Source organism: Drosophila rhopaloa, unplaced genomic scaffold, assembly GCF_018152115.1.
Source record: "Drosophila rhopaloa isolate 14029-0021.01 unplaced genomic scaffold, ASM1815211v1 contig_155, whole genome shotgun sequence".
Lineage (NCBI taxonomy): Eukaryota > Metazoa > Arthropoda > Insecta > Diptera > Drosophilidae > Drosophila > Drosophila rhopaloa.
The window spans coordinates 6830664-6847500 of NW_025335034.1; the positions used below are offsets into that span (position 1 = coordinate 6830664).

Here is a 16837-nt window from a genome sequence, read left to right on the forward strand (position 1 = left end):
TTTTGACAAATGATAATTTTTCGCATGTGTTTGTGTCAGTCTTTTTGTGTTTGGCATGTCAGCCGAGACTCGGCTGACAGCGAGATACGAGTATCTCTGTCGCCCGGTGCCCGTGTCTCCATGGCGGTCGATGAGTTGGCACAATGTGCCTGCCGGACAGATAAATTCCCCGCAATCATCGCCCCTCTGAAGCCGACTATCTCAAAGGCTCGTTAAGTAAGCGAGTTACCACACAGTATTTACACACAGACACAAAAGTTTCGGTTTCGGTGCGGTGAGCTCTATTTCCGAGTACCGCTTCCTCGCTTGTGGCTATATCAGCAGATACACTCACTCGCATATCTCTGCGTACACCCCAAAAAAATTTCAAAATCTAACTTTAAACCCTAGCTGTTCGGCCATTTATGCATATATTCAACCCATTCTTTTTTTTAAACATAATTATAATTTATTGTCTTCATTGACGTATTTTTTTTAAATTATTCAACAGTGTCTTATATTTTATTTTTAATTTTAAACTTAACACTACCAAAAAATGTACCCGCAAAAGTCTGCGTACACCTGTTTAAAACACAAATAATATTATTTTTAGTAACTGGTAGGGTATTCTTTTCTCTGCAAAACTTCCGTAAGGCGTCTCGGGATGGAATCCACTTTTTTTTTGTCTCATTTGCAGTAATTTTCCCCTACTCCTCGAGAATCACATTCTTGAGCATTTTTTTAGATGTTATCGTGTGTCTTCGGATTTTCCTCTCAAGAAGATCCCAAAAATGCTCATTTGGGCTTAGATCAGGACTTTGGGGAGGTGTTCGCAGCTGATTTATGACGTTATACAGCAGCCAAAGCTTGGTATTCTGCGCCGTATGCTTCGGGTCGTTGTCTTGTTGGAACCAACATTCACTTTCGAGCCCTAATTTTTCAGCACTTTCTTTTAAATTGTTTTTTAATATGTCAATATAGATTTTCTGATCCATTATTAACTCGATAAATACCAATTTTCCAACGCCACTTGCTGCCATACACCCCCACACCATTATTCCGCTTCCTCCTTGCTTTACTGTGCCAACCAAATTTTCTTAATTTGAGGCTTCTCCGCTTTTCCTCCATACCAAAACCTTTCCCTTGATTCCAAATATGCAGAATTTAGTTTCGTCGGGAAATATAATCTTATTCCAGAAGTCTTGGTGTTTGGAAATATACTCATTAGTAAAGTTTAGGCGCTTATGTCTATTGACTTCCGATATGAGAGGTTTTTTGCGGGCGACTCTGCTATGGTAGTCAGCCTTTTTTATGGTCCGGCGTACAGTATCTTCGGAAACTCTTTTGGAAAATCTATCCTCGACCTTCAGCTTTGCCTGGTGAGCTGTCGTCCTTGGGTTGAGCTGAATAGATTTGATAATATTCCTCTGCTCGCGGATTATAAGCAAAGGCGGACGGCCAGAACGAGCCTTTGGCAAGATACTTCCAGCCGAGTTGTAGTTATCTATCACTCTTTGGATGGATGAGTGGGTTCTACCAACTAAAGCACCAATTTCTCTATAAGATTTTCCATCCAAAAAACCTTTTAATATAATTTTCCACTCCTCAACAGAAATTTCCTTGCCTTTTTGTTCCATGTTGCAATATGCTCGTTATTATAATGAAAAAGTTTCATTTTAACTGCGTAATGTCTATTTTTAGGCATTCTAAAGTAGATCGGCGACAACAAAATTAACGGAAATCGCACAATCCTGCATTCCTCGAAGTTGAAAACTGCTGTACGCAGACTTTTGCGCGTACACTTTTTCGTAGTGTTAGGTTTAAAATTAAAAATAAAATATAACCCCCTGTTGAATATTTCTAATATTTATACGTCAATGAAGACAATAAACCATAGTTTTGTTTAAAAAAAGAATGAATAAAATACATGCATAAATGGCCGAACAATTAATGTTCAAAGTTAGATTTTGAAATTTTTTTGGGGTGTACGCAGAGATATGCGAGTGAGTGTAAGGACTGCTGGGCCAGCAAGCGGACAATCGGAAATCTACTGCCCACATTGCACTGATATTTTGATTTAACAACATTAGAGACAGTTAATTCCAGACAGCCAATGTTTATATACCCTTTCAGTTGCAACAATTACATACAATGCGATGCTACCGAGTCTTTAAACGTTGTGTCCAATTTATATTCATAATTTTATCACACATACATAACTTATAAAGTACCGTTTTCAAGTAATTAACATTAATTTTTGAACTATTGTACTACGACTACGACGACACCGAGATTGGTATTTAAAATACCTCCTCAACAACATATAGCTCATGCCTGTATCTTCAGTTGTTAAGCTAACTAGTCCTTTAAAAATTCGTCGAATACAAGTGATTTAAGTCGCGTTGCTTAACGCAATATAAATTATTGCAGGATCCTGCAAAATATTCTAAGATTATTGTAAAGCCGGCTAAGAAAGGTTCGATAATGTTTTTTTCACACAAAAGATTTTAAGATAGTACGATTAAGGTAGAGTTTAGGTGGTGTTTGTTTGTGAACTATATGTTACTCACAAAGTTCAGCAATTATATTGCGTCTTAGGCATTGCGAAATTGCTCTAGAAGTTGTCTTTTGTTTTGCAATGTGGCAAAATTATACTTAACTTATTAATAATTACTATTAAAAATTATTTGCTAGATTTTAAAAATAAACAAGAGAGAACGCTATAGTCGGGTGCCGCGACTATCAGATACCCGTTACTCAGGTAAAGGGAGTGCGAGGGAGATGGAGATAGAAACTTTGATCACGCATAACTTTTTAACGAATGGTCCGATTTAAAAAATTTATTCTACATTTCGATAGGTATTGATAAACACAATAAAACTGAATTTTTACTTTTCCGAAATATTTAAATTTTTAAAATCGTATATAAGCGATTGTGGGCGTTAAAGGGGGCGTGGCACCTTTTTGAAACAAACTTGCGCTGCGTAGGAACTCCTAAAATCTGCATGCAAAATGCCAATCTTCTAGCTTTTATAGTTTCCGAGATCTCAGCGTTCATACGGACGGACAGACAGACGGACAGACGGACAGACGGACAGACAGACAGACGGACAGACGGACATGGCTATATCGACTCGGCTAGTGACCCTGATCAAGAATATATATACTTTATAGGGTCGGAAACGCTTCCTTCTAGCTGTTACATACTTTTGCACGAATACAATATACCCTTTTACTCTACGAGTAACGGGTATAAAAACCTTTAAGAAATAATTGTGATTTAAAATGTGTATATATACTGTTATATAATAACAGTGGAGACAGTCGTAAGCAGAAATTTAAATAGAATTCGGTATAATTGGGCAGTGCTCATTAAGTATTCTTTTGTTTGGTAAGCATGGCGTTCATTTCATTGCCCATGATTGGAATTCTGTTCAAAGTAAATTAATCAGAATAGTGTTCATCTGGATAGATCCGACACGGTACCATTATTACACCCAATACTCGTAGAGTAAAATGGAATATTGGATTATTAGAAAAATATTTAACTTGCATATTTTAGTTAAGTTTACGCAGCGTAAGGTTATATACAAATTTTGTCACTCGCACTCCACCGCCCGCAATTCGTGACATTCTGCAGAGACATGGTAGATAAATGTATTTGGCGGTATATACTTTTTTAATCAACATTTCCAACGCACAAAAAATTTGACAAATCGAAAAATTATTTCAGAAGTTATTAGGAAATGATGTTAAAAACAGGCAATTACAGACAATTAGCAGATAGCAGCACATCATTTTGGCTTGCTGCACCAAAACAATTGCAAGGGCGGCAAAATCGGATAACAAAGTAACTGGTATTTGATAGTCGTTGTAATCGACTATGTCGTTCCTTCTTGTTTATAGAAAATTTAGCAAATTATATGTATATTTACAGAACAACAATTTTTTTGTGTATCTATTCAACGAAAGCTTTAAATGGGGAACTATCCCCGAATTCCCAACTACAATTTCGGTAACCATGGCGGTTGCCTCGCCTCTTGTTATTCTAAGTTATTGGAAAGCTTGTAGGAAAGTGGCAAAACCTATAGGGCTAACCGATTAGAAGCATGTCCGATAGAGAGCAAAAACAAAGTGATGAAGAGCTCATCGATAAATTGGGCCAAGAGGATCCTGAATTAATCCCTTGGCCCAATTTCAAGTCGCGTATTTCCAATCCTACAGTCAACAGCGTGAGACTTGAATGGTCTTTATTAACAAATGCACTGGTCTACAGTGTGGAGAAGTTCCATAAGCGCCTTGGTTGGATGAAGGTGAATTGGACCACCAGCTCTCCCGCAGATGTATCCAATCTGGAAGAAAACTTTGGATATCGACTGCGCATAAAAGCACTGCGAGTTTCTGAGGATGGGCGTCGCTACGTGCCCTTGGCTATCTCGCCTGACATAATTGTAATTTAATACATTATATTTATATTCTTACATGTAGAGGGTACACTTTCCCGACCATACGAAGCATGTATATTGAGTCTCAGAAATTTTTAGAGGGCATTTTATATTGATTCTTTTGATATCTGCCAACACACAGAAAATATTACAAATAAAACACTGATTTCAGGGGCCCTTTCACTTAAACAGGACAGATGGTTGAGCCATTGTCGTTTATATAAAAGTAGCAAATTGAAAAATGTAAGCTGAAAATACCGGCAAAATTCCTAGTAATTAATCTTTTAAAAATATAAACAATACATATTATTGATGAAAATTCCATTCATGTCGAGTATATACAGTAGCCTCAATGCCGTTCTCAAAAATAATTGAATGATTTATAATTTTAGGCTTGCACCACCGCAGCACTGCCTTCAACCAATTGCTTGAACCGCGCCATCAGAAAGGGCCAGCAGTTTCTGGTTAAGCGGATGCTGCGCCGAAGACCGAGCCTTATCGAGTACCCCGCTCCCAACGGATTCCTGCCGCTGGCCAATGCGATTATTCAGGGCGAGATGTGTATTATCGATGTGCTGCTCTCAGCCGGGTGCAGCGTTCATCTAGGAAATCCAGGAAGTGGCCGGACCCCGCTCCATGTAGGTGAGCGCTTAATGGTTCGATCGCTCGCAACTAAAGGTCGTGCTCCTTCCCCTGGCAGTTGGCTTTCTACTACGGTCACCTGCCGTCGGCGCGCATTTTGCTGAACAAGAAGGCCCACCTGGAGGCGACGGACGGCAATGGCATGACTCCCGCCCACTGCGCCGTGGATGCCAACCAGTTGGAGATGGTGAAGTTCGCCCTCGAGTCGGGCGCCAATGCGGAGGCGAGGGACATCTGCGGCTGGACCCTTCTTATGCGAGCTGGTAAGGATTAGGAATTAAGTGATGGGGAGCGGCTCAAATGGAATTTTAACTGACTCTTCGGCTGCAGTGGTCATGAACGCTAGCCTGGAGCTCATTAAAGTCCTCGTTACCCACGGCGCAGACCTGGCGGCTTTGGATGGCGTTGGCAAATCCTGCACCGACTTGGCGAAACTTTATCGCCGGCAGGAGGCAGAGGATTACTTTGACAAGGTGCAAAAGTTTAGGCTGGAAAAGTCTGGCGCAACCGCAGACGCGGTAACAAAAGCCCAACTGCAACAACGAGCTACACAAAAGAAGTTCCTGGAACAGTAGTCGAAAGGAAAAGGAAATAAATGCTCTAATAAGGATTTGAAATAATCGCAATTTACTAAGAAAAATTCCCTGAAGGCATTAAAGATTTTTTGCTAAGAGGCCTTTGTCTATTAAGCAAGTCTATTAAGATGAAGCACAGAGTTTAAACTATTTCCTTATGACTTTATCTGAGACCTTATGGAAACTTGTGTAGTTATTAAATGTTTATTTTTTTGAGGATTGTATCATACGTCACTATCTATATCTCGAGTTTTATGATATGTAGAATAAACAAGAAATGAAAGCTAACTTCGGGCAGAGCCGTAGTTGATATACCCTTGCAGAATACTCTGTAAATTATATTCTCCAAAATTATTCATATGATGCATTCTTAATACTCATAAAAAATCCCAACTTCCTAACTTGAAAAACACCAAAGTTATGGCATTTCCAATCGTTCAGTTATATGGCAGCTATAGGATATAGTCGGCCAATCCAATACAGTCGGCCGATCCCGGCCGTTCCGACATATATACTGCGTGCAAAGAAAGAAGGGTGTGTGCAAAGTTTTAATTCGATATCTTTAAAACTGAGAGACTAGTTTGCGTAGAAACAGACAGACGGACAGACGGATATGCTTATATCAACTCAGAAGGCGATCCTGATCAAGAATATATATACTTTATAGGGTCGGAGATTTATCCTTCACTGCGTTGCACACTTTTGACCAAAGTTATAATACCCTCTGCAAGGGTATACAAATAAGGTGCGTATAGAGCGCTGCGTTTGGAGAGCCACACTCTGCCATGAATGAAATTATGCAGATACAAATGTACGTTTGCTCATATAATAATATATAGAAAACTATAACTTTGTGTTCGAAAAGTAGCACGTACTTAAAAATAATTTCTAATTCTATTTCGCATTCTTTTAAAATTTCTAGTATACGTTCCTAATAAAGCGACCGTTGTTCGAGTCATAAGTGATTTCGTTTTCCATAGAACTATTTTTGTACCCTTGCAAAGGGTATTATAATTTCAGTCAACGCAGTGAAGGAGACATTACCGATACCAGGAGAGTCGATCTAGCCATTTCCGTCTGTCTGTACGTCCTTTTCTACGCAAGTAGTACCTCAATTTTAAGGCTATCTGCTTGAAAGTTCTCTTTCCATTGCAGGTAGTATATTAGTCGGAACGAGTCGGATCGGGCGACTATATCATATAGCTCCCATAGGAACAATAGAAAAAACAAATTTAAAAATTTATAACTTTGTTGTTTTTATGGAAATACGGTTTTAATTTAAATAAAATCGAACATCTATATCATATAGCTTCCAAAGGGAAATCTAAAAATAAAAAAATTTTATTTTGCTGTTTTTCTATTTATCAAAATATTCCTTTGAGATAGAATTAGAATTACACTTTTAGTTTTTAAAATCGGACGACAATATCATATAGCTTCCATAGAAAAGATGGAAAAATCGTCATAGCTTCATTATTTTTAGTAATAAAGGCATAAAAATCGAAATGTAGTCGTTTTGTAATAACTGCAACTGTATATAAATTTCGACTTGCCGAAGTTTGGTTTCTTTCTTGTTTAGGCTTAATTTATATTATATGGTACTCGCCTCCCGCACACTCTCCTCTGTGTACTTTATTTTCGGTTTAAAGGGCTTTAATAAGATTATTTTATTAAAAATCTATACAATTTGATCTATTTTTAAAAGGTTATTAAGGCATCCTTAAAAATTTATGTCCAGACTTATAATGATTTTGAATATATAGTAAAATTGTTTTGAGCCTTTTAGTTTCATTCTAAGCGTTTTTATACCCGTTAGTCGTAGAGTAAAAGGGTATATTGTATTCGTGCAAAAGTATGTAACAGGTAGAAGGAAGATTTTCCGACCCTATAAAGTATATATATTCTTGTTCAGGATCACTAGCCGAGTCGATCTAGCCATGTCCGTCTGTCCGTCTGTCTGTCCGTCTGTCCGTCTGTCTGTCCGTATGAACGCTGAGATCTCGGAAACTATAAAAGCTAGAAGATTGGCATTTCGCATGTAGATTTTAGAAGTTCCTACGCAGCGCAAGTTTGTTTCAAAATGGTGCCACGCTCCCTTTAACGCCCACAATCGCTTATATACGATTTTAAAAATTTAAATATTTCGGAAAAGTAAAAATGCAGTTTTATTGTGTTTATCAATACCTATCGAATTGTAGAAGAAATTTTTCAAATCGGACCATTCGTTAACAAGTTATGCGTGATCAAAGTTTCTATCTCCATCTCCCTCGCACTCCCTTTAGCTGAGTAACGGGTATCTGATAGTCGGGGCACCCGACTATAGCGTTCTATCTTGTTTCAAATCAATTGGCTCAGAAAAATTGGAAGAAAGTAATTAAATAAAATTTAGAATACAGGAGTTTGGGAAGAGTGGTGAAGCAGAACAGACCACCCCAATACCAAAACCACTACCAATACTACTACTACTACTACTACTACTACTTATATTAATAATATAAAATAATTATTTTATATTATACTACTACTACTACTACTACTACTTATATTAATAATATAAAATAATTCTTTAATATTATTTTATATTATGAATATTAGTAGTAGTACTTCTACTACTAATAATATAAAATAATATTAAAGAATTATTAGTACTACTACTACTACTAATATTAATAATATAAAATAATTCTTTAATATTATTTTATATTATTAATATTAGTAGTAGTAGTAGTACCAATAATTCTTTAATATTATTTTATATTATTAATATAAATAGTAGCAGTAGCAGTAGCAGTAGTATTGGTAGTGGTGTTGGTGTTGGGGTGGTCTGTTCTGCAAAAGAAAATAGGTTGATTTTATATTTTATATTATTAGTAATACTAATGGAAGTAGTCGAAGTAGTGTAAGTGTGGGGTAGTTGGTTCTGATTCAAATAACAAATTCTTAATCTAAGCTAATCGAAAATAATAAAGCCATATGTATGATATCTATATATTATTATTTAATTCTGAATGCAAAGGACCGCGATCGCTCAAACACAACTCATACTGTTCTCCGTTTGGAAGCCGCACGAGTATATGTCGAAGAAATCTTTATTTTGCTTGAGGCCCAGATAGAAGACGTGTTCGGCCAGATCCTTGCCAAACTCACAAAAGTTCTGAGCGTAGAGTGTGAAGAAGATGCGCTTGTTGTCGAGGTGGAATTTCTGGAGGACGCCGTTCTCCTGGTCGTATATTCCCTTGTTGTGTGGCGGTGTGCTGATCCAGGCGCTGTAGTCTATCCAGGCGGCTCGGAAGCTCTTAAGGTAGATCACGGCCAGCATCCTGGCCTCGTCCAGCACATTGACGAACTGCGGCAGCCGCAGACACTCCACTTCTTCCCGGAACCGCGTGAAGTCGCGCTGTCGCTCCTTGACATTGAAGTGCATCATGTACAAGTGCACGGTGAACGTGGCGTAGTAGTAGGACATGGGCTTGTTGCGGCTCTGGAAGAGGTACATGCTCCAATCCAGCATGGTGCGCTGGACCCCCAGCTCGTAGGTCGAGTTCTGCTTCCGGTGCAGCTCCAGGTTGCGAATGTTGTGCTCGTAGCTCTCCCGGTAGATGCGCAGCTCCCGGTACTCGCGGTCCAGGTCTCCGGCGTGGAAGTAGACGCGCGGCGTCTTGAACTTCTGCTTGTACGTGGCCAGTTTGTCGAGGACTGGATTCGACTCTCGGTCTTTGTGCATCCTGGCCACGAAGCGCTCCAGGACGCCTAGAAAGTCGTCCAGCTCGTGGGAAACTCCATCGATTAGGTTCTTGGTGACTATGTAGCCGAACAGTGGCTTGAAGTACTCAAAGGTTTCGCGGTAGCAATCTTCCAGAGCGTGGTGCGAGTTGCAGGAGATGAAGAAGTCCATCAGCTTCTGCTTTGCCTCGAATTGCGCAGGGTCATTCTGCAGCTCGGTCAGCAACTGGATGAGCTCGCTCATCTGGGGCATGTGGCCTGGGATTGGGTGTTTGCATTAGGATGTCTGTCTGAACTCTGTCTGCCATATCACATACCCATGATCGAGAAGAGCGGCCGATTGCGGCTACAGACGTAGTCGAAGTAACTCTCGCAGGCGTACTTCTCGGGGTTGATGGAGTCCTGCATGCGAACCGCCAGGTCTTGAAGCTCCTTTATCCGCAGCCCCGAGAGGTGCCGCACGAAGGCCACCTGGCCATGTCCTGCGCCCAACCACACCAACAGAACTATGGCCACCGACGCGCCGAACGCTAGGTTTGAGGTTGCCATCGACCACTATTATTTTAAAATTATTTTAATATTAATATTATTTTTTTATTTTAAAATTTTGTTTGCGCTTTGTCTCAATCGCGTGTTCAAAGCCACTGGAAGCCAGCGTTTGCTCCAGGCCTATCAGACCCCTCGACGGATGTCGAGTTTCATCGCACAGTGGTTGCGTTTACTCTGGGATAATATGCCAACGGCGAGAAATAGCTTGCTTCCCATTTAGAACTAAGTCTGAAAGTCAATTGGAAAAGTAAGCCTTCATTTTAAAAGACAATAAAACAAATTAAATTTGTTCAATAGTCAAAAGTTTCTCAAATGAAGATAATAAAACAAATACAAAAATTTTTTATTCTGATTAGGCTAACAGCATATTAAAATGCCGATATATGCTAGTAAATTTGTTTATTTTAATATTTTTGCTTTTGTAAGTCCACGGTGCGTTGCTCAATTCGAGCTCTTGTTTCGATTCAGTAGCTGCCTATGGCTTTGTATATTTCCGATGCGATAAGCATGTCAAGTCCTATCAGTGAATTTCTCTCCCGCTGCTCTCAAGATTTCTTCACTTAATTTGGTGCTTGGCATTGCTGAAAAACATTACGAATCCAATCGGGCCTTAGCGTATACATCAGTGCGCCGTTGCTTGAAGATGGGGATTTGCCTTCGCACTTGCTCGACCATGTCAAAATCTATGGGAAAGTAAGCAGTCAGCCTGGCAAGGTTAGCCTATGCCGTGCACAACTCACCGATTTCCTCGACAATGAACTCACATCCCTCGCCGGCCTCGCGTTGCACCTGTGCCCAGGGATTCACGACCATCGAGTGGCCGTAGGCCACGTAGCCCGACATGTTGTCCCTGGCGGGCGAGCAGGTGACCACGAACACCTGGTTGTCGGTGGCCCGGGCTCGCTGGAGGAGCTCCCAGTGCATCGGTCCCTGGCAGATGCAGAAGGCGGACGGGTAGACCAGCATGGAGCAGCCTGGGGGAGGACTTATTAAAAAGCAAGTGGCGGCGGGCGGCAAAGTGGCTCACCCATGGTGCGGTAGATCCTGGCGAGCTCCTCGAAGCGCTTGTCGTGGCAGATGCCGATGCCGACCTTCTGCTGCCCAATCTCCACGACCGTCAACTCCGATCCCGCCGTCAGGACAGCCGCTTCGTCGAACTGCACGCCGCCGGCGTTGGCGGGCTCAATGCTCATGGTGAAGAGGTGGATCTGCCGAGACGAGGTCGTTGCTGTTAGGCCTTGGCATCACCTGACCCTACTCACCTTGCGATGTCTGCCAATGAGGCTTCCGTTGGGCGCCCACACGGTGCAAGTGTTGTACAGCTTCGTGCCCTCGCGCTCCACGATGCTGCCCCCGATTATGTAGATGCCCAGCTCCCGGGCGAGCTGCGACAGCGACTGGCAGGTGGGTCCCTCCGGCACCTGCTCGGCGAACTTGGGGAAGTGCTCCTGGCCATAGGGAGCGTTGAAACTCTCCGGCAGAATGGCCAGCTGCAGCTTCGGGTTCTCCGCCTTCAGCTTCCTCACGCTGTCCACCGCCCGGCGCACGTTGAAGGCCACATCCGCGCCCACGGGAAGTTGCAGGAGTGCGATGGTAAGCTCTGCGAAATGCAAGCATGCGTTAGCAAAACATTCAGCCTTCTTTGCCCGGTACTACCCACTGTTAGCCATTTTTATTGGATGCAGCTTCACTGGATGACTGCCTATTGCTGACTCCGAATTAGCAGGCTTTTTATTTATAGGAACCCTAAAGAGCTTGGGAAGACTGCATATATGTGGTCACTGATCGCTTACTTATGTAATAAAGGCTGACGCAGTCAGTGATTAAACATGTACCTCATTGATGAGACTCTTGAACCTTCTTACTTGTTACACTTGCATCCTAAGATAAGAAAGCGCCCCAAGTATTGGGGATGAGGTCGATCACACAACAATGCGTTAGCAACACGATTAAAACTGAAGTAGCTTTGATTACAAAATATAATAAAAGTTAAATGTTTTAATGCACTTGAATCTTCTAAAGTATTTAAATTTGAGTTCAGCGCATTGTATTATGACACAAGGAAATACGAAGAACGCAACTGCGGTTTGGACCTCAGTTTTTGAATGTACTTTACCATGCAAGTTAAAATCGATTTTTTTCATTTTTGTGGCTAAGCTCGCGATTGGATTTCATAGCAACTTAAAGACTTATAATAAAATATAGTTTATGATACCTATACCTCTTAATACAATTCGAATTTCACGTTTATTTTTATACCCGTTACTCGTAGAGTAAAAGGGTATATTGTATTCGTGCAAAAGTATGTAACAGGTAGAAGGAAGCGTTTCCGACCCTATAAAGTATATATATTCTTGTTCAGAATCACTAGCCGAGTCGATCTAGCCATGTCCGTCTGTCTGTCCGTATGAACGTTGAGATCTCGGAAACTATAAAAGTTTGTTTCAAAATGGTGCCACGCCCCTTCTGACGATATTATGAAAATTTTAATTGATATGTATTTGTTTCGTCAACAAATATCGATTGGCCTAATAAAAGTTTGCCACGCCCACTCTAACGCCCAAAAACCCATTAAACGCTTAAGCCTAGCTAGCGCCTACATTTCCGCCTTTCATGGCGCCATCTAACGGATGACTTTGGAACAGCTGGCCAAGGTGCTCAACAGAGTCAACGTTAATTCTCGATAAGGATTTCTATTAAAGGAAATTGCGATGGTTTTCATTTGTCAATACCGAACTATATCCCAAGAACTATGCAAATCAAATCTAGGTAGCCAAATTGGAGGTCTGAGTCAAACAATGGCGTATGTGTGTATGTATGTAAGCATATACATACTTATGTATGTATTTACATTGTACACAGTTGCAATTGCCCGGCAAAGATAACTCCTTTCAAAGAAAGCTATTCGCTATACCCGTTACTCGTGTTGTGCAAACATTTAGACTTTAATATACATAATACTATTAAAGAATGTATGTGTTTAGCCAATATAGGTATGTATGTTTAATATTTCTAGTCAATTTATTGCACTCAAAAACATAAACATAAACACAGCTGCTGGTGCAGGACAAAAGCTGCCTGCTCTAAAGCAGCGCTGGTGCTGATGCTCGTGCTGTAAAGCTGCCAGCACTAAGAGATCGCCGAATTCAAATTGATAAATTGAACTTTTTGTCCTTTCTTCCTGTGGTCACTATAATTCACATTATGTTAAAAAAAAAAACAACAAAAAACACAAGAAGGCATATTTATATTAAGTTGTTTAGCTGAGTAACAGTAGTATCTAATAGTCGAGGCACTCGACTATAGCGTTCTCTCTTGTTTTAAAACTCTAATTCCAATCCTTATGTCGCTATAATATCCAAGCGCGAGCTAAGCCAGAAAAACAAGCAAGGGGGTGAATGAGTTCTATCGGAATCTAAAAGGAACTTTGCCCGAAAAGGTCGATTAAATATAAATATTTGTCCTTTGGAACACTATTTAATATATCTGCTCAATGCAAACTGATCACCTGGTTCATAGCAGTATTCGCGCAGTGTAAAAGTTATCAACATTCAAAACATCGAATTGTGGTTTTTAATCGGACGATTAGATCTAATATCTTTCTTAACAACAATTGGTTCGAATTTATAAATTTCGCTTTTGGTAAAATGTTGTCGTCTTTTGAGAAAAATAATAATAACAAAAAAACAAGGATCGGGAATACTGCAGTGCACAGTTTCTTAACGTTTCTCAATAATTTTACCGGTTTAAATATCACTAATAAGTCCACTTCGCAGTGAAATGTAAAGTAACACAAAATGTCAACTGCAAAAATAAAGCTAAAGTTCCACAAGACAGGTCCTTGCACCAATATTACCAACTACCTTCGACATTCCAGCCCAGAAAAAAACCTACTATGGCCTTTAAAATCTCTTACAGTCAAGATTAATGTTAGATAGGTTGTTATTGTAGGATTTGATCCAATCTTATTCTCATTGTAAAGAAGTTTTTTTTAATAGTTTTTTAAATTTCCTTAAATATATAGTTTATGTTTTAAACATATAAACTAAAACAAGAGAGAACGCTATAGTCGGGTGCCCCGACTATCAGATACCCGTTACTCAGGTAAAGGGAGTGCGAGGGAGATGGAGATAGAAACTTTGATCACGCATAACTTTTTAACGAATGGTCCGATTTGAAAAATGTCTTCTACATTTCGATAGATAGATTGATAAACACAATAAAACTGCATTTTTACTTTTCCGAAATAATTAAATTTAAAATTTTTAAAATCGTATATAAGCGATTGTGGGCGTTAAAGGGGGCGTGGCACCAGTTTGAAACAAACTTGCGCTGCGTATGAACTCCTAGAATCTACATGCAAAATGCCAATCTTCTAGCTTTTATAGTTTCCGAGATCTCAGCGTTCATACGGACAGACAGACAGACAGACGGACAGACAGACGGACAGACGGACATGGCTATATCGACTCGGCTAGTGACCCTGATCAAGAATATATATACTTCATAGGGTCGGAAACGCTTCCTTCTACCTGTTACATACTTTTGCACGAATACAATATACCCTTTTACTCTACGAGTAACGGGTATAATTACTCAATGGATTTGATTAGCGTTATAAGCGATAAAGCTGTCCGGCAAATCTGGCAAAAAAATAGACAAAGATAACATCATGTTCATTAAAACTCGAGTGATGATGTTACCCCGACAAAGTTCGCCAGAGAAGCCACAAAAAAGCCGGCCCTGATGAGGACTTCCCGTTGGGACTGCTGAATGATCAATGCCAAAGATCTTCGTAGCTTCGGAGAAGCTAGGTACCAGTTGGAGAGCCTCACAGCAAAATCAACCTGCAGACTCTGCAACGAACCAACTTAATGCGGCCCCAAAATGCAGCAATTGCTTGTAAGACCCACCTCAGCCTTAATGATTTCGCCGCCATAGCAGTAAATGAATAATTGCAGCATGATGGAACCGAAAAACGACGCGTATAGCAGAAGATCCATCACCGAGTCCATGCTCTAAAAAGGAGAGTGTACTCGAAGGATCATAGTCCAGGCAATCTCAGTACCCACCGTCACAAGTTGATATATTATTACGCCCACCTGCAACGATGTTATGACGAACTGTCCGAAAACGGTCGGCGTGTAAATCGATCGTAATTTTCTGGATAAGAAGAGCAGTAGATCATGATAGTCCACAAGAGATTTTAGACCAGCTTGAGTGTCCTTTTCGGGTAAGGCAAAGTCTGAGTTTTTGATTTCTCCCTGCAAAGTCTGGAAATGGGCTCGCAGATTGATGGCGAACGAAATAAATAAACCGTCGACGGCCGAGGCGTAGACTACAACGACGGCAGTGACTAGTACTGTGTAAAGAACACAAACTTCGTATCCGGGACTGTCCACATCGTTGAACGGAAACCTAGGAGAAGCGAATGGGTAAAGATCTGGTCGAAGTCCTAACTCACTCTCACTTCATCGGCATGGGCAGCTCCCTGACGTATAATGTGCCTCGCCAGCTGCTAGCCACGCCTTTCACAATGGGTCCCAGCATGAAGTAAAGTCCTGTTAGGCCGCAGGACAGGCAATAAGCCCTTCCCAGAAAGGTGGCCAGCTTATTAGCTTCGGTCACGTAGTCCGTTCCGTCCTTGCTTCTCGAACTCGGACTTGCTGTTTAGATAGGAGGTCTCATTAGAGAACGCTATTCGAAAGTCATACCCATTAAGTCGGGCATTTACATTGCTGATGCATTTTCCGGAAGCGGCTCATCATTTTCCAAAAGTCCTGCTTGTACACCAGGAATGTAGTAATTTTAACAACAGTCAGTAAGTTGGTAAGCACTACACTTAGACTAGCTGTGACTTTCTCCATGTCATTGCGGTTGTAGACGACATACGAGATCAGTGGATACTGCGCCGATACAACGAACAGCAGTGAGCTAATGTGCTTCAGGCTCAAGGCTCTGTCTTCGGTACTTTCCTTAGCGTGGCTGTGCCCCATCGCCCGAAGGCAGTTCTCCTGCAATTGAAACAGAACACCCATGGCTCCAGAATGTCAAAGGATTCGAGTGCTTGCGCCTGTTATAAAGGCTCTTAAAATATTTTAATTACCTACGGTATTGATTAATTAATTATTTGTTTTGCCAACGTCACTTTACAATCTCGGGACTAATTACCGTGATTGCCGATGTAAAATCGATGTGTTGACACGATGATTGCGACATCCCCTGTTTTGATTATAAAATTGCTAGTTGTCATCAACGGTATTGCAGGAACATTTGTTCAAAACTACAAAATTATCCCATATTATGGTAAATGGATACCGTGACATGGTATGAAACACATCGAAACATATTTGTTTAAATCACTTTAAAACAAGAAAGGAAAGCTAACTTCGGGCGGAGCCGAAGTTGAAATACCCTTGCAGAATATTCTGCAAATTATATTCTCCAAAATTATTCATATGATGCAATCTTAATACTCATAAAAAATCCCAACTTCCTAACTTTAAAAACACCAAAGTTATGGCATTTCCAATCGTTCAGTTATATGGCAGCTATAGGATATAGTCGGCCGATCCTTATGAAATTTGATAGGTTGGATTGATTGGTTAAAAATAGAACCCATAGAAAATCCCAACTTCCTAACTTAACAAAAACCAAAGTTGTGGCATTTCCGATCAATCAGTTATATGGTGGCTATAGGATATAGTCGGCCGATCCTTATGAAATTTGGTAGTTCGGATTGATAGGCCAAATATAACACCCATAGAAAATCCCAACTTCCTAACTTCACAAACACCAAAGTTATGGCATTTCCGATCAATCAGTTATATGGCAGCTATAGGATATAGTCGGCCGATCTTTATGAAATTTGGTAGGTCGGATTGATTGGCCAAATATAAAACCCATATAAAATTCCAACTTCCT

General features: G+C 40.5%; 4 protein-coding genes across 4 annotated transcripts; 1 reads left to right on the forward strand and 3 right to left on the reverse strand.

Moving 5' to 3' along the window:
- Positions 1 to 4088: 4088 nt before the first annotated feature.
- LOC108053302 (ankyrin repeat and protein kinase domain-containing protein 1) lies at positions 4089 to 5661 on the forward strand. The gene is given in 5 exon segments (XM_017135912.2): positions 4089 to 4430; positions 4817 to 5062; positions 5125 to 5329; positions 5397 to 5587; positions 5590 to 5661. Coding segments are annotated over 5 exon segments (1056 nt in total).
- A 2956-nt stretch (positions 5662 to 8617) lies between these two features.
- Positions 8618 to 10003, reverse strand: LOC108053305. Its single transcript, XM_017135914.1, has 2 exons — positions 9682 to 10003; positions 8618 to 9622 (listed from the first exon to the last, which is right to left on the reverse strand). Exons 1-2 carry the CDS (start codon positions 9911 to 9913, stop codon positions 8670 to 8672), a joined length of 1185 nt encoding a protein of 394 aa, XP_016991403.1. The 5' UTR covers positions 9914 to 10003; the 3' UTR covers positions 8618 to 8669.
- A 223-nt stretch (positions 10004 to 10226) lies between these two features.
- On the reverse strand, positions 10227 to 11675 carry LOC108053306 (omega-amidase NIT2-like). Its single transcript, XM_017135915.2, has 5 exons — positions 11574 to 11675; positions 11176 to 11513; positions 10941 to 11121; positions 10654 to 10887; positions 10227 to 10596 (listed from the first exon to the last, which is right to left on the reverse strand). Exons 1-5 carry the CDS (start codon positions 11581 to 11583, stop codon positions 10505 to 10507), a joined length of 855 nt encoding a protein of 284 aa, XP_016991404.2. The 5' UTR covers positions 11584 to 11675; the 3' UTR covers positions 10227 to 10504.
- Positions 11676 to 14505: 2830 nt separating this feature from the next.
- On the reverse strand, positions 14506 to 15951 carry LOC123037235 (odorant receptor 82a). Its single transcript, XM_044457067.1, has 6 exons — positions 15648 to 15951; positions 15384 to 15579; positions 14986 to 15331; positions 14827 to 14931; positions 14617 to 14769; positions 14506 to 14556 (listed from the first exon to the last, which is right to left on the reverse strand). The coding sequence occupies exons 1-6, from the start codon at positions 15949 to 15951 to the stop codon at positions 14506 to 14508; spliced, it is 1155 nt and encodes a 384-aa protein (XP_044313002.1).
- Between the last annotated feature and the right edge of the window lie 886 nt (positions 15952 to 16837).

Bases quoted from the DNA above. Each gene is read 5' to 3' on its own strand.
- LOC108053306 (XM_017135915.2), bottom strand. The intron at 11,122-11,175 runs GTGAGTAGGGTC...TCGTCTCGGCAG, and splicing joins TCATTGGCAGACATCGCAAG to ATCCACCTCTTCACCATGAG. The intron at 10,888-10,940 runs GTGAGCCACTTT...GTCCTCCCCCAG, and splicing joins CAGGATCTACCGCACCATGG to GCTGCTCCATGCTGGTCTAC.
- LOC123037235 (XM_044457067.1), bottom strand. From the start codon at position 15,951: ATGGGTGTTCTGTTTCAATTGCAGGAGAACTGCCTTCGGGCGATGGGG. The intron at 15,332-15,383 runs GTGAGAGTGAGT...CGCTTCTCCTAG, and splicing joins GAGCTGCCCATGCCGATGAA to GTTTCCGTTCAACGATGTGG. The intron at 14,557-14,616 runs GTAACATCATCA...TTTTTTTGCCAG, and splicing joins CTCTGGCGAACTTTGTCGGG to ATTTGCCGGACAGCTTTATC.
- LOC108053305 (XM_017135914.1), bottom strand. From the start codon at position 9,913: ATGGCAACCTCAAACCTAGCGTTCGGCGCGTCGGTGGCCATAGTTCTG. The intron at 9,623-9,681 runs GTATGTGATATG...ACCCAATCCCAG, and splicing joins GCCGCTCTTCTCGATCATGG to GCCACATGCCCCAGATGAGC.